Source organism: Eleutherodactylus coqui, chromosome 6, assembly GCF_035609145.1.
Source record: "Eleutherodactylus coqui strain aEleCoq1 chromosome 6, aEleCoq1.hap1, whole genome shotgun sequence".
Lineage (NCBI taxonomy): Eukaryota > Metazoa > Chordata > Amphibia > Anura > Eleutherodactylidae > Eleutherodactylus > Eleutherodactylus coqui.
Window position 1 is genome coordinate 54,769,671 of NC_089842.1, and position 17,214 is coordinate 54,786,884.

At 42.7% G+C, this 17,214-nt stretch overlaps 1 protein-coding gene across 2 annotated transcripts in view; it reads right to left on the bottom strand.

Moving 5' to 3' along the window:
- MORN1 (MORN repeat containing 1) overlaps positions 1–17,214 on the bottom strand; it is a 370,129-nt gene that overhangs the window by 223,158 nt on the left and 129,757 nt on the right. For both annotated transcript variants that reach the window (XM_066606845.1, XM_066606844.1), the window contains 2 exons: positions 11,637–11,760; positions 5,853–6,034 (listed from right to left, as the gene is read on the bottom strand). In XM_066606845.1, the coding sequence (XP_066462942.1) occupies positions 5,853–6,034; positions 11,637–11,760 (306 nt within the window). The remainder of the gene's footprint in view (positions 1–5,852; positions 6,035–11,636; positions 11,761–17,214) is intronic.

The following is a 17,214-nucleotide window of genomic DNA, read 5'->3' on the forward strand; positions in this document are numbered from 1 at the left end:
ATAATATAATTTTAGCGGTATCCTCTTCTCTGCAATCTGCCAGGACCCAGACTTGTACACAGTTTGTTGTGCGCTACGCAGGGTGACAGTGAATCACTGTCAAACACAAAGTGCAAGAGCCGCTCCATATAACATTGAAAGCCTGCGTCGCTCTGACAATGGATTCAAAGCTGTGACTCAGTGTATGAGTAGGTAGCCCTCCCTGTGACTCAGACAAAATGTCTGGCGTGGAGGAGGCATACAAATGAGCTAGCTGTTTAAAGAATATTATTTCAGCAACAAAAGTCCTGAATTTCTAGCAGAGAGTGCCCCGCAACGAGAAGCTGGTGTAATTTACGTGATTTCCGAGATGATCTTCAAAGAAAAAAGGGTACAGAATATCTCTAAATTAGTAGAATATAGCAATGAGGCCACAGGGAGATTTCCACAGTATAAAAGTGATACTTCTATACTAGAATTATTATACTACATGTATTATAGCACACGTGTTGTGCACAAAAAAAAGGAAATATTGATGATAGTAGGGGCTCTTATCTCCTACATAAAAATAAAGGGGTCCTATCTCTTCTAGAACTCCTGTTGTCATGTTCGCTCTGATCATAAGACGCACCAAGTCCAGGGCGAACACAAATAAAAAGCTGGTCATTAAGTTACATCAGTGCAGACCACGGGGACAACGACCCACACGGTCACATGGTCTTGAAGGAAAGGATTGGGATAGGGGAACGTGCATACACACTCAGCACCATAACAAACTGAACAGTATACGGGACTTGTGAGCAGACATCCAATAACGACTGACAAACGCCAAAACACTTGCCCATAATAGCGAGACACATAAGCAGATGGAACTGCTAAATACAAGGTATTACTTAGTACTTTGGCCAATGTACAAAAGCTCAGAAGCCCATGTCAAGGGTCCTCTTTGTCTTGTGAGTTCCTTCTCTTAAAAAGCAACCTAACCCTAGGAGTCCTGCCTAAAAGCAGTCCAATTGTCCCAAAAGAGATGGTCCCATGATGGAACCTGGGGCCCTAGCTCACCCTAGACAGCAAACCAACAAGCAGAAAGCAGTTCACACGAGGTGTATGCATACCTACAGATGGACAGACAGACAAAACAAGACCCTAGCATCTGTCTACCAATGGACGAAGGGGGCAGGACAAGGTTCAGGCATCCACCCACCAATGGATGGGTAGAACAAACAAATGTGAATTGGATGCCCAACAACCTTTCATTCACTTATACAGAACGTGAAAAACTGAACGATTCTCTTTTGAACAAGCCAACAATGTAATTGTCTTCCAAACAGGCTGCACGAAAGTGAATTAGCTAACGGTGACGTCACTAACTCAAATGAGAATCGGCTTGTCTAAAAGAACCCTAAGAAAGTGCAACCTCTACTCTCACAACTAGTTTGGCACTGACTGAGCAGGGCACAGAGGAGTCTAAAAAATACTCACATTCTTCATCTCTAACTGGTCACCACACTTTGAGACGTGTGTTAATACGATAGCCAATGTGATAAGTAAGCAAAAGTACAAATCACCAATTTACCAAACATGTTGTGCTGAAAAATCCCTGTAAAGTGCTGGTTACTAGGGGTCTCCCTTCTAAATTGCTATCAAATACCTGTTATAAAGTGAAGTCCTCATCTAATAACAGAGACAACAAGATGAATTACAGAAAGTGGAGGTGATGTTTAATGCTGCCCATATGGAGAAAGAAAGGGGAGGAGGAGATGGGAGGCAGAAGCAAGCAGAGACTCATAGATAACAGATATAACTGCAGATAATAGTGATTTACATCACATCTACACTGCTCAGTAATGCTGTACACTGCTCTCCATGATGCTGTTCTTTCTTTGCCTGCTGCAGAGTGTTAGGGCGCAAAATCTGCGGTTTTCTCCACGTACAGTGTATGGGAGACATCACAGAAGTCAAATCAGAGTTAGAGATGCAGTTTGCATAAGGTAAAACTGGTGATAAATGCAGGATACAAGTTATATAATGATCTGAAATAGTGTTATTCCTCGTGTCAACATACAGCAACATATTTTGAAAAGTGACATGAGAGTGCGGGTGTGCTTTAAGGCTTCATGTACAACATAATCTCCACAGTGAATTTTCCGTGTTACATACAGACTTTGACGTGGATTTATCACTAATTTCATTTGAAGGAGTGAATTACATGGTAAAGTTCACAGCATAAATTGGCATGCTACAGATTTAAAATTTGCACCATAGGTCAATTTATGCAGTGGATTTTTCCAGCACTGTGTGGAACGAAGGGCACGTGGGACTTCTGATGACACTAGGACATTTGGTATACATGAGCACACCAAGGAGGATCCCAGTATTGCAGGCTGTGATTGGCTGGTGCTCGATCCAATCACAGCACTTACCTACACAGTGCTGACGGCGGGGTAATTCAAAACCGAGCAGGAAGATGACAGAGAGGAGAATTCTCAAGCAGCTTGCCACACCGCCCTGGAGACCGTCGCACTGGGGACACAAACGCAGTCTGGGAGGTAAGTATTGCAGGTTTTTTGTTGTTGTTTTTTTTTTACCTCACTCGAGTATAAGCCGAGGGGGCTTTTTAAGCATAAAAAATGTGCTGAAAAACTAGGCTCATACTCAAGTATATATGGTATATTAAAATGCTATAATAGTTCCCTGTTTTTGTAAGCACAATTAGAATGCTTGCATTCCCTCCATAGAAACAGGTACATTTTTGTTTTTATTATTATTTCATTATACGGGCGATATATTATTTATATTATACCTCTGCTCCATGTTACCAGCAGCATGCTCTGGGGAGACAAACTATTATTCATTCTATCAGAAGTTCAAGTGCTAATATATCGAGGGGATAAGGTGTTTTGAACCATAATATTGAGATTTACTTTTTTCATGCAATGTCATAAATAAATAATATTCTAAACACATTAGAAGAGAAGGAAGAATCTCTAGAACGTATCTGGAATTTCAATAACCTTTAAACATTTCTCTACAATGTTTTTGATGGGTGTTTCCAAGTTGTTAAAGAATTGATGGGCTATACGTGAATCCGTTACTACTGCATAAGTCAGTATACAATACAGAATGATGCACGCATGATATACAAGACTGGCTTCATCTAGTTGAATGCTTCCAAATGTTCGGGTCCATATTATGGTAGAAACATCTGGACCCCGAGTTTCTATTGAACTGAACTTATAGCAAAGTTGTAGCTAGGTTTTTTTTTTACCTTGGGTAAAGATTCATGTCATAGCCCTAACTCTGTACCTGTACACTTTGGCCAAGTCAGAGTGGCTTGTTGGTGATTCATGTGGCACTCAATAGCCAGGAACATGACCCCCCAGCTCCTCCCCAGTTACACCTCTTCACCGCTGCACTGAGGACCCATTGGGCTGAATACCTATAGAAGAGCACTAGGGCTAATTGATAGAGCATGCATAGCCACAAAATAAGCCAGAGTGGGTACGTGACAAAGTGTTGGCTTTGTACGTAAGTATAGATTTTGACCAAGCTCTCCATATCATACAAAGCTTTCAAATCATAGAAATCTAGTATTTTAATTTAAGTGGTACCATAAAGGTGATTAATGAGCCATATTTCCCATAACACAGGTATGTCATTGTCGTTCTATATAAGCAAGAGTAGTTTTTGTCATACAAAAATAGCTGCAAGTAGTATATAATAATTGAGCATTTAAGAAATTGCCTAAAGGTCACTCAGATCCCTGAGAAACTTACTATGTGCTATTTATATTAATGCGGTCTTCTTATGTGGCAGAGGGGTCTTTGGCCCCTGAAACTTCATGCCCCAGTAGCCTGCCAGCTATGAACCCTGACCACCCCTTATTCATCCATATGAATGAGAAAAGAGTCCACGATACACTTCTGAAGTCATCTATCTGGTTTTGTTTATACTCCCAGACATTGCTACAAGGCCTGTTAAAGGATGAGATATTGACATACAGGAATGCTACCTTCTAATGGGTGGTGCTGTAGAGGTATTGTTCCATATTCCTATCTGCATAAATTTCCTAGAGGAGCATGCATGGCCCTATAAATCTTCTCACACCTACTAGGTGATTTCCCTAAGGAGAAACTTTAGCCCTTCTGATAATGGCGTACATACCATAGAGATCGACCATGTGGCCGCTATGGGAGAGAGGGCTCGGCGATGTTTCATCTCATCTGCTTTTCTATTGGGTGTCTGGAGACAGGCAAGAATTCTTTTCCCAAAAAAAACGAATTGCTTGAAAACAAGAGGGTTGGGAATGGTCTTAAGAGTCATGGAAAGGAAGTGGAGGGGAAAACAAACACAATATCCTTCTGTCCTGGGTAAGGGGCCAAATTTGATATATGCTCCTTCTCTTCTATGTACGTCACTGTCTCCTATTCCCTATCTGGGAGAAGAATAATAGCATCAGATATGTTAAAATCTAAACAGTTTTTGGCATACAAGTGTCATAAAGGGTTTTCTTCACTCATGAATCCCCTTCCGGAGCCATAGTATAGAGCAAATACAAGTAGCAGCTCTCATTCTAAAGGACTCAACGCAGCCAAGCGATCATCCATTAAAGTTGAATGCTACACTCCATATGATAGGAGCTATCTACAACAACATATGATCTCCAGGGTTTAGAGAATTGTGGACTGTGGCAATCAGCTGATCGTCATGGCAGCATCATCTGCAAAGAGGGTATCCAGATATAGCAATATCTTTGAGTAAAAATAGACATTCTCACTGTCTCCATAAACCAAAGTTGAAAGGTTTTTTGGGTGTATCAACTAACTTACACAACCAAAAGCATACACAAAACAGAAGCAGACTAGATGTCAGCTAGTGGAAATGGATCCACTTTGCCACACACTGGTTTGGCTTTGAGATAAATCTAGAGGCAGCCTCTGGGGTACTCCCAGTATTCACCCTATATCCATTAAATTGGGATCTGGTCTTAGTACCCAAGCCCAAACTCACAGAAATAACCTCAGTTATGTGACAGCTGCTGTTACAGAAGACCAAGGCACGATACCTGAGGGTGTGAACTGAGGCATAACCAGGAGACATAGCCAAGGTCAGGGCAGGCAGCATATACCTCAACACATGAGACAGGCAATAGGTCAGGGCTGGCAAAACAGGTGCAACATGATAAATAGCCTGAGTTAGGGCAGGCAGCCAGCAGACAGAGTAGTCCAATAAACGTAGCCGAGGTCAGGACTGAAGAATTCAAAATAGTCGGGAACAAGCAGGAGTCAGAAAAACCTGGTGAAACCAAATTGCTTAGGCATCCTGCTAAGTGGGAAGATGTCTAATATAGCCAGGACTGACAGGGCATAGAATGGGAACAATTTAGCAGAGCCTGCACTAGCCCTTTAAGTACGGAGGGCAGGCAAGGGTGCCATAGGAGCAGTAGCAAGGGACTGGGAACTGAGGAGGACACGGCGTCTACCACTAGAATGTGAATGGTGACTGATTACAGCAGCAGCAGGTGGGCTAAGATGGCAGCCATACATCATGAAGTAGCTGTGGGGTCCTTGAAGAGAGGGGCCAGGCCTTGCTTAGTCCCATGCTCTTTAGTATTGGGTCATGAGAACTTGTACACGACTTCTCTTTCCAAGTCAACTAGCATGTAAGGAAGTGGCCCAACGCTCCTGTGAAAAAGTGAACAGGAGGAATTAACATCATGCCTTTCTGTCCGGAAGACAAAACCGGCACCATAATGGAAGGCCCATTTTGATCTTTGCGGTGGGGCCCTTCTCCTCCACTTATCCTACTGCCTATAACAAATAAATATAACTCATACAGAACGTTAATCATTGATCTATTTCTGGAAGACTCACCATCTTGCCTATTGGAAGGATCTCCTCCAGTCTCGTGGAGTAGCTCATGGTCTGATGCCACGGTCTGCAGGGCGTTAGATGACTCCACCTCGGTTTGGTCCATTAATGATGGATCACTACTGTTTTGTGGTTGCTTTCCTTCCGTTATATATGACAGAGGATAATTTATACATTCATAACCACTGTGGATAAACAACACTTACATTAACCGGAGGAAAAATAAATTCACGTATATCGCCTACACATTGACAAAATCTCCACTCAGGTAGCATTTTACCTCAAAGCTCCTTCCCACATTCTACACATCATAGTTATTTTCCTACTCTCAGAAATGACAAGTAACAGTGAATGTCAGCGCAAACAAACCTCCTGCTAAAAGCATGAACGCTTTTGTGAAAAATGCTTCAACATTTTAGGTCTGTAAGCACTTGCTACATTTCCAGGGCTCACAGTTGATAAACTGCACTTAGGTTTCTGCAGAGAGCACTTGTTTTAAGAGCATGCCTGCAGTTATAGAGGCACGGAAACTGGTAGAGGTGCAAGCAAGAGGCAACAAACGGGACGAGAAGGATGTCTTAGACCTTTGTGTCCTACATTCAGCTTTTATGTAATATATAGAAGGTTTAGTACTGTACAATTAATGTATTTGTGATACATATGCAATAAACAAAATATAAAATGGAATGAATTAAAGGTACCCATACACATTAGGGTGTACTTACACGGGCAGATTATTGGGCACGGATGTTCACCTGAACGTTTGTTTCTCCGATAGTCAGCCTGCGTGAATGTCCAAAAGATCAGCCAATGAATGAACAAATGCTCATTCATCAGCTCATCTACTCATTTACATGAGCTTAAAAATGCTCGCGGCGCGGCTTTGAACGGGAAGATATACAGCTGACCAATGACAGCTCTATGGAGACGAACCATAGTATTAATGATCGCTTCTCCCTGTAAAGTCAATCATCTGCCATATGGGAATAGAAGTGAACAAACAGCGATCACAAGCTTTGTTAATCAGCACTTCTTACAGCAGGCGTTTAAATAGGCTTTTAAACTAAAGTTGATGAAAATAGCCAATTTCAACCAAAACGATTGTTCATTAAGTGGAATTTAACAACAAACTATTGTTGCAGCCAACCAATGACAAACATCCATTGTCAGGAAAGAGGTTGTTACAATCATGCAGGTCTTATTCACCTTGCCTGCATGATTTTAATATATTTAGGCTAAAGTGAAAGGCTATAGCGATATACACACACCGGAACGGAGACCTTTCACACCAAATATAAACCGAATGTGCAAGCAACAAAGGAAAAACAGAGCCATAGACCCCACACCAATACTAGGCAGCCAAAAACTTACCAAAGTACTAAAACAACAATGCAGATGGAAATATTAATTAGTATGAGTATTCAAAGTACCTAAGGTGATAAGCCGACGTCAAGGGTCCTCGTTGTCTTGTGAGTCCCTACACTAACAAGACAATTAAACCCAGAAAAGGGAACCCTGCCTACAAGCGGGGAAATCGCCCCAATAAGGACGGCCCCACGCTGGAAACTAGAGAACAACTATTTTCACCTAGATAGAAATAGATAGGAACACCAATATAAGACATAATACACACTAAGTGTCTACACCTACAGATACAGGGAATTCCAACATACATTGTAATACACACCAGACGTCTGCTCACCTACAGACATACACTGAACAAGACATTGTTCAGACCAAGAAACTGCACATCTATAAACAGACACTAGAACAAGACTGTTTGCACACGTACAGACATAGAGGAATCCCACCCAGAACCTCATGCATGCATACATATACCAAAATAGGACATAGTTTAAAAATCCACATCCAAAAACGAAAAGGGGCAGAGTGTCAGAGATCCCCCAACTGACAGAGAAGGGACAGGGTGTCAGACATCACCCATTTGACAATAATGACATCCAATGTCTGGAACCACATCTAACAGAGGAGGGTAAGGGAGTGAGGACCCACAGAACATGCCAACAGAGAAATCAGGTGTCCAGACCATCTTCATGGAGAATATGGGAGAACGACTCAAACAAGACAGCATGCATGACTCCAAGCACCAGAGTTCTGAGAGGGAAGGATGAGATATGGATAATGACCAGCACCCTCTAGCAAGAGGAGCTGGTATTTATTTATATAGATGCATGGTGATTGGCTGGCTGGAGAAATCCAGACCATCAGCCAGCCAAAATACCCACACCTGTAGCAGTCTGCTTCTGGAGAAACATAGTACTGCAGGTTGCAAGAGCACAACATGACACAACAGAAGTCATCCATGGCTTTTCATATGAAAATGGAACGCAAGATCTTAGTTTGAAAGAATGTTTGCAGAAAGATCGTTGGGCCGTCGCCCCCTGTCATTAAACATGTATGGCCAGTTTGAACAAATGTGATGCCAAATGTGGAATAATATGTGTATGGCTTCAATGGTAAAAAAGGTTCGTTCAGTGGTTGTTTACCCAGCAACCTACGTCTATCTAAGGGTGGCCATACACAGGACAAACAGCAGAAGAAAAATCACTCAAATTAGCGTTTTTCAGTGATAGTTGTCCTATGTAAGCGTGAGATCCAACAGGGTACTGAGTAACAATTAGTTTACTAGTTGCTTTGTTTCGGTCACTCAAATGAAGTGACTAGTGAACAACTTCTCACGCAGTATAAATAGGCAGTCGTTCATTGACTGCCTGTTCACAGTAAATGGAAGCGGGCGGCCGAAAGAGATCTCCAGCGCACTCCACCACCATTCACTGAATGACTATCATCGTGCTAAAGCACAGGAACAGTAAGTAATTGGGAATGACTGTTGGGTGCTTAAGTGCCGGAGATCCGTCCTGCTACCCTAATGTGTATGACCACTCTCTGCCCAAGCTAAAGATTCCCCTTTATTACATCCATAGGTCCTAATGGGTTATATGGACAAGGGTTCTCTAATCCACAGAAGCCGTTTAACCAAAATCCAGCGCTTTGAACAACACAGCTGGAAGTATTATATTAACCCCTTAAGGACCAGGCTGTTTTGTACCTTAAGGATTAGAGATGAGCGAACGTACTCGTTTCGAGTAATTACTCGATCGAGCACTGCGATTTTCGAGTACTTCAGTACTCGGGTGAAAAGATTCGGGGGGCGGTGGGAGGTGTGGCGGCGTGGGGGGGGGGCAGCGGGGAACAGGGGGAGCCCCCTCTCTCTCCCTTTCCCCCCCACTCCCCGCTGCAACCCCCCACTCACCCACGCCGCCCCCCGAATCTTTTCGCCTGAGTACGGAAGTACTCGAAAATTGCGGTACTCGGGCGAAAAAGGGGCGTGGCCGAGTGCGCTCGCTCATCTTTATTAAGGATCAGACACTTTTTAGGGATTTTACCCATGTGGAGGTTTTACTGCCCAATTTTTTTTCCTTCAGCTATCAAAATAATTTTTGCTGTCCTTTTTTTTCATGACACATAGGGGGATTTTATATATCTTTTTCACTGACTTTTTCTTGTTTTTAGGTCTACTAGGGGTAAAAACCTAAAAAAATATATATATTTTAAACATTTATAGTTGTTTATTCTTTAACTAGCAAATTTATGCTAAAATAAAGTATGGGAATGGGTTCCCCATTTTTTTTAAGGACATTTTGATATATAATATGTATGGTTTCGGATTACAGCGTGCATACAGTGACGGTTTTGGTTGGCGTCGCCATTGGGTAATTTTCTTTTTTAGGTATATTTTTAAATTTTATTCTGTAATTGTTTTCTTACTTATTTACAGTATGTCATTATTTTTTTACTATCCATGTCCTTCATGATGTAATATAAGACCTCTGGGGGATATTCACATGTTTTTTTTTCCATAGGAGCCCCTGTCACAGGGAAAAACATCCATCAGTAGTGACAATAGTCACTAATAAAGCTGATGAGGGTCTGCTAAGACCCTGCTGCTCTGCTGTGCCAGGGGATCCCGGCATTCACATGACCACCGACTTGCGTAGTGGAAGAAGCACTTCCACTTTCACTTCTTAGCACATAGCACTCATTGAGCGCTATGTACCCGGGTAAGGAGAAGGCAGAAGTGGTTAAAAACCACTTTTCCTCTGGGTTCTCAGCTGTGACTAATGGGTAAGAACCCGACCTCCTCCTGCTTGATTGCAGCAGCAGAGACTTTAATCCTGCACCGTATTTCTGCGATCGGCTGGGATTAAAGCCCAGGACCAAGTGCCATAAATTTACGGTGCTTGGTCTTTAAGGGGTTAAAAGGGTTGCCTGCGACAATTTAGGAAGAAGAAGAGTTATCAAACTGATCCTTTTTCCTCTGAATGAGCATTCATGAATTGCAAGCAGCGGCTATCTGTTCTGGCTTAAAGAGCCGTTGGGACACTTTTCTATGAAGTTCCATAATGTTCCCTACTAGGAAAAATGGACATGGCTTGTCCTGATGGTAGAACTTGTTAAAGTTACTCTTTGCATACAATATGTCATGAAATAGATGTATTTTAAACTACGGGCATATGTAAGATGTCCTAGAAGGTAACTCAAAGTACGGCACATTGTTTTTATAACTGAATCAGTCATTTGAGAGCGGCAGTGTCACAGAATCCCTGACAGCAAGGGAGGATGTACTATGGAGGGAGTTATGAGACCCATGGAGAAAGGGGGCTCACCGATGTTTGGTTGCACCCCATTTTCTACTGGGTAGCTGGAAGTAATACAGAGATTCCCCCATCCAGAGGAAATCAATTGCTTGAAAATAAAGTGGTTGGCAAATGGGTTGGATGGGGAAACAAACACCAGACCCTTCTATTCTGGGTGCTAAAATCCAGCTCCTTAATAAGGGGCCAATTTGTATGTTTTTAGAACCTCCACCCTAATTTAGGACCTGCGCATATAATCTTTCTTTAAAGGGGTTTCCAGGACATAAAAAAAATTAAAAGGGCTTAACATCAATAAAAATCGAATAATCACCTATCATGGCCAATCCTCATTTAGCACTGCAGCCCCCGTGCCAACTGGAAGGAATCCAGAAGACGCAGCGGGCAGTTACATGCCGTACATTGTAACTGCTCACAGGCTTCAGCAGTGATTCCTCTCTGGCCACAAAAGCTTGTGAGTGGCTAAGCAGTTAGGTGCAGAATGAACGGCACATGACCATCCGCTGCTTCTTCCAAGTTCCATGCAGTGGGCACCAAGGCTGTAGCGCTGGATGGGGAGCGGCCGGGATAGGCGAGTATTCAATATTATTGAATTTAAAGGCCCATTTACACGGAGCGATGATCGCTCAAATATCGCTCAAACGACAGTTTGAGTGACAGCTTTGAACGATCATTTTGCATAAACTATTAAGTAGCTACTCAGCTTCTTAATAGCTTATTAGCGTGCAAATGAAGCCTTAGCTGAAAGCAGTTAATAGCCTGAGGGCGCTTATCTGCTTTCAGTTCCTTTGACCTCCAGCTGGGAAAAAAGTGCTATCCGCACTACCCGTGGAGAACTGCTGATAAGGCCAAAGGACGATTTTAAGGGTTGGACTGAATTTAACGATCAGCTAGCAGTGCCCAAAAAGTGCACGATGGCCGTGCGTTTGGATGCAACGATTATCGCTCAAATGATCGCTTTTTATTGATTCTTGAGCGATCATCGCTCTGTGTAAATGGGTCCTAAGCCCTTTTAAGTTTTTTTTAAGCCCTGGAAAACCCTTTTAACAAACAGCATAATAATTGATCATTTATCACCATTACTTGTGATTAGAACAGGAAATGCACATACAATGGAGTTTCCATTGGTATTTCTTCAAAATCTTCAATTAACTCCAAAATGTTGGTGGTTTGGGATTTAGCAGATGGTATATGTTTAATTCCAGCACAGATTCTCAAGACTCGTCCATTTTCATCTGAAAAATAAAAACATGGTAGGTATCATAATACCGATAAGATATATTATATACACTCATTTTCAGAAAAAAATCCCTCCCCTAGAAGGAGTTGTCAGAATCAAATGAAACTTTCTCTGTGTGATTGTAACGTTGATATAAGTGACTACAATATCAGAGCAAAAGGATAATCTTCTGTGGAAAACTGAAAACTTGAAGGGGGCTCTAGTACCCTGTTGTACTGCCTCTAGTTTGGATACAAGATGTGATACAGACGGACATGGAGGCTCTAGTACCCTGTTGTGCTGCCTCTAGCTTGGATACAAGATGTGATACAGACGGACATGGAGGCTCTAGTACCCTGTTGTGCTGCCTCTAGCTTGGATACAAGATGTGATACAGACGGACATGGAGGCTCTAGTACCATGTTGTACTGCCTCTAGTTTGGATACAAGATGTGATACAGACGGACATGGAGGCTCTAGTACCCTGTTGTACTGCCTCTAGTTTGGATACAAGATGTGATACAGACGGACATGGAGGCTCTAGTACCCTGTTGTAACACCTCTAGCTTGGATACAAGATGTGATACGGGGGCATGGAGACTAGTACCCTGTTGGGCTGCCTCTAGCTTGGAAATAAGATATGATACAGGTGGGCATGGAGGCTCTAGTACCCTGTTGTATCGCCTCTAGGTTAGATACAAGATGTGATACAGGTGGGCATGGAGGCTCTAGTACCCTGTTGGGCTGCCTCTAGTTTGGATACAAGATGTGATACAGGCAGGCATGGAGGCTCTAGTACCCTGTTGTGCTGCCTCTAGCTTGGATACAAGATGTGATACGGGGGCATGGAGACTCTAGTACCCTGTTGGGCTGCCTCTAGCTTGGAAATAAGATATGATACAGGTGGGCATGGAGGCTCTAGTACCCTGTTGTATCGCCTCTAGGTTAGATACAAGATGTGATACAGGCGGGCATGGAGGCTCTAGTACCCTGTTGGGCTGCTTCTAGTTTAGATACAAGATGTGATACGGGCAGACGTGGAGGCATACAGGTTCCATATGGTATCCTGCAGCAGATCAGTCCACATTTGTTTTAACTGAGCATCTAGATCACGCAAACTCTTATGCCAGTCTCACACGGGCAGATTTGAATTGCGAAACCCGCGGTCCGTATCCACACATCAGCAAACGGCATGCATTGAAAGGTATGTAAAAATCGCTTTTTCCTTCACCCTCACAGAAACGAATTGCGTATTTCGCGAGCGGAGGAAAAATTGCAGCATGCTCTATTTTGCTATGGACTCCACCATTGAAGTCAATAGAGGCCGCCCAGCCCACAGCCTATCCGCAAATGACATTGTGGATGGGCCATGGGTATCCATGTCATTGCCTAGTGACGGCTCGGGAAAAACAAATATTTAAAAAATAAATCTGTACTGCGCATGACCAACAGCGAGCATCTGCGGTCATCCTCAGTACGGAAAAAGCAGGTACACAGGGTTGCCGGCCGGGGTCACAGTTGGAATCTGGATTATTCAAGTGAGCCCGGCCTTAGGCTGTCGAAGTCTGTTCTGGAACGCACAAGTTCCTGTAACAATAGCGCCATCTGTCCCTGGATGGTGGACAATGAAACAGTTGAAGCTGCTTGTGCTTGTTGGGTGATCAGACAATCCTCTCTACTGGTGATTTGTCGAGGGTGTCCTGAACCCGGTCGCCTTGTGTACATGCACTCACACATCCACTGGTCCCAACACTTCCTAACAGTCCGGTAAAACAGTCCAGATGGCGGGCAATTCGTCCATACGACCATCCAGCTTCTCGCATTCTGACATTCTGATGATGTGCCAACTCTCAAACTCTGGTAACTTGGGGAAATCTCTTCTATTGCATTATAAAGGCATGTCTAGTGGTCAACAAGCTCTACACAAGCAGAAAAAAGGTCTACTACCCACAAGTAGCCTCTAAGAGCCAAGGGTGGAACCACTTTTAGGGCCACAGGTGGCAAGACTGTTCATCTAATGACACCACAACTCTAATCATTTGCATATCTGCCTGAGGTGTAACTGCATGCCGAGTTTGGCAGCTGAGGAAGGGTATTGTTTCTCCTTAAGGAGAGCAACTAGAGACTTATAAGACAACCATGTGTCTCTAGGAAATATGCAAATGGAAAGATGGAACAATAGCTCTACAGTGGCACCAACTGGAAGGCAGCATTCCTGCAAGTCAATTTTAGACTTTTTAGACAAGTCTTGTAACAATGACTGGGAATTGTAAGCCAAAGCCAGAAACCATACACAGACAGCTGTTTCGGGGTGATTGCCCCTCCTCAGTGTGCAGTAGGCTATAGATTTGGGTCAGGAAGGGTATTGTTTCTCCTTAAGGAGAGCACCTAGAAGGTGTGAGGAGACTTATAACGCCATCCATGCTCCTCTGCGAATTATGCAAATTGAAAGATAGAACAATACTTCTGCAGCCCCACCTATTGGAAGGCAATGAGAAGATGGAACAATATCTCTGCAGCACATGAATGGCCTTATGCTGCCTTCCAATAGGTGGCTCTGCAGAGGTATTGTTCCATCTTCCCATTTGAGCTTTGTAGCAAAAAGACAACTCCTTTTAGGTACTTGATTTTTTTAAACAAAAGTATATAATGGCATCTATAACTTAATTCATAATACAGCTGACATGGAATATAGAAAATCTAATAAAGGTCAGAAGGTGGTGAGAACATAAATGAGGGTGATGTTACAATTTGTCTTGGTCACTACCTCATCAGGAAGACCCAAGAGAATTCATTAAAGGTCCCAGGAAATGATCCAAAGATATAACGTAAGATACTGTTGGTTTTATTTCAGTAGATTCCCAGTGGGTATACATTAGATGCCACAGACGACCGCATCCTTTCCTAGACAAGGAAACGTACCAGAGTCCCTGTAATTTATCATTTTCCAGCTACTACTTGGGAATTAATATTTTTTGTCATTCTTGTCAGACACAACAATACTTGCATTCTTTATTGGGGGGGGGGGGGGGATTATATTAATGTAGTATTGTTGTCATGGCAATCCCAAGTCTGCATGGCGTTTTCTCATTTCAATGGGTATTCTAGGATCCTAAAAATCATCATTTACCAATACAGCTGATTGTAAGTGGGTTACCTTGTATTACTAGGTCAAGAAGGATGGATTTATCAAAAGTATCATAGAGACAATTTTTGCTGCTATGTGCTCATTTTTATTAAAAGGGTTGTCTCCTAAAAGACATATTGGAACATGGGTAGGATGTATCACCAATGTGACCCCCACTAATTGCTTGAAAGAAACATAAAAAGTGCTATTCATCTCTGCTGATCTACTTCCAGGTGACCACATGGCTGGTCATTATAGTTAATGGTTGCATATATCGGTAATACAAACAACTATACATTTGTAGGCTAGCAAGAAGTGAGCAGATAGAAGAGAGGGTCACTGTAGGATCTGACTACACAGGGCTTGTTTGTAGTCTGTTACCATGGAAACACATAGGTTGGCATAGAAGCTGCTGAAATAAAATTGTAGGAATATTTTCATCAAAACTATTTGCAAAGTCCTTCATTTTTTTTATTTCAGACACACTTAATCAATAAAGAATATTGGTTATGAAGGTGGAAGTAGCTTTTCACCATATGTAGTATTGGTCAGTGCTGGCCTTATGTTAGCTGGAACCTTGTGCAGAATGTTTTTTTGGCACATCCTCTACCCTCCGTCATAAGAACAAAACAATATATTGCACTGATAGGCAATCTGCCTGTATTCTGCTTGTGCAGAAAATGGCAAGAAAGCAGCATTCCCACACCACAACAACCCAGTGAATAAATACTGTACCAGAACCAAGTTCAGTATATAAATACTGCTCTAGAACCAAGTTCATAGTATACATACAGCACAAACCAACATCAGCATATAAATACAATACCAGAACTAAGTTATAGCATAAATAGAGTACAAACCAACCTTAGTACATAGATAGAATACCAGAACCAAGATGATAACATCAATATAGTAGCAGAACTGCGTGATTGTCTTGTAGGGAAGCCAATAGGCTGATGGCACCTCAAAATATCAAAGGGCAGGAAATAGAGCCATGGAGAAGGATTATTCCTCTAACTCCACAAGACATTGCTACACATGGGAAGAAAATCATCTAAGTGGGCAATTTCGGACCTAAGGGCGCAATCATCCTCAGCCGACGTCCGCCTTGTGCCCCCTACAAGCTGGTGTCCGATGCCCTGTATTGACCACACAGGTTGCACACAGTGAAGACCGGTGATAGCACTGGTAAGGAATTTAAAAATTGTTCGGGTATCAGAAAAAAGGCATTCCCAGGGCATACAATAATATGGACTAACAGCATGTGTCTGTTGCCTTATATCCACATAATAAAGGCAAAAACTGATGCCTAACATGTCTCAAATAACAAAGGCAGAAGTCTGGTTGCTATGGTATTGATACAAATTCGTACCTTTTAGTGATGTTGTTAAGTGACCCTTAAATGATTCACTGTATTAGGCATAATAATTTAAGAAGCCAAGGTGAGTGACTAAAACATTGGCAGCGATCACATAATTCAGTGCTGAATAATCTAATCATATATTTTCAAATAAGCTAGTAGTTGTATACCAGTCAGGGAGGCGCTACATTACATAGGCAGAGGCGCATAGCAAAACCCCTCTTGGTTAGCCTACTTGCCCCAATTTAGCCAATCAACAACCTTCCTTCATTCCCCTTTCACCGATCATCTCACGTTGGCGGCACTGTTAGCAGTACTTCATTGTAATATTAGGATCAATGTTTTGGACTATTGCTAGTGGAAACATCCACCAATTATGAAGGGCTACAAGTAGAGATGAGCGAACGTGCTCGTTTAGGACAATTACTCGATCGACCATCACTTTTTTCAAGTAACTGCCTACTCGGGCGAAAAGATTTTGGGGCGCCGGGGTGGAGCGGGGTGTAGCAGGGGGGGGGAGAGGAGGGAGGCTCTCCCCCCCCCCCCCCCCCCACTCCCTACCGCAACCCCCCGCTCACCCCCAGAGCCCCCCGAATCTTTTCGTCCGATTAGGCAGTTACTCGAAAAAAGCGATGCTCCATCGAGTAATTGCTCTAAAAGAGCACGTTCGCTCATCTCTAGCTACAAGCTATTGGCCAAAGTACACAAGTAGTGGAATTTGACTTACAGTAGCATAGTACTGATCATTAGGGAATTGTCAATGGTTTGCACTATTTTTGGTAGGATCTGCTACAGTCTGCTTCAATAGGCTAAGGCCATAAAGCAACATGGATTAAACAGTGTTAAAAAAAACCCAAAACATTGCATAGGTAAAGGGGATGTCCTAGCGCCATTTATATTTGCCCTGAGCTCTGTTCCATTGGGTTTCTGTTGATTTTTGATGGAAAGAATTGTATAATCTGCAGCATTATGGGATCTGTCAG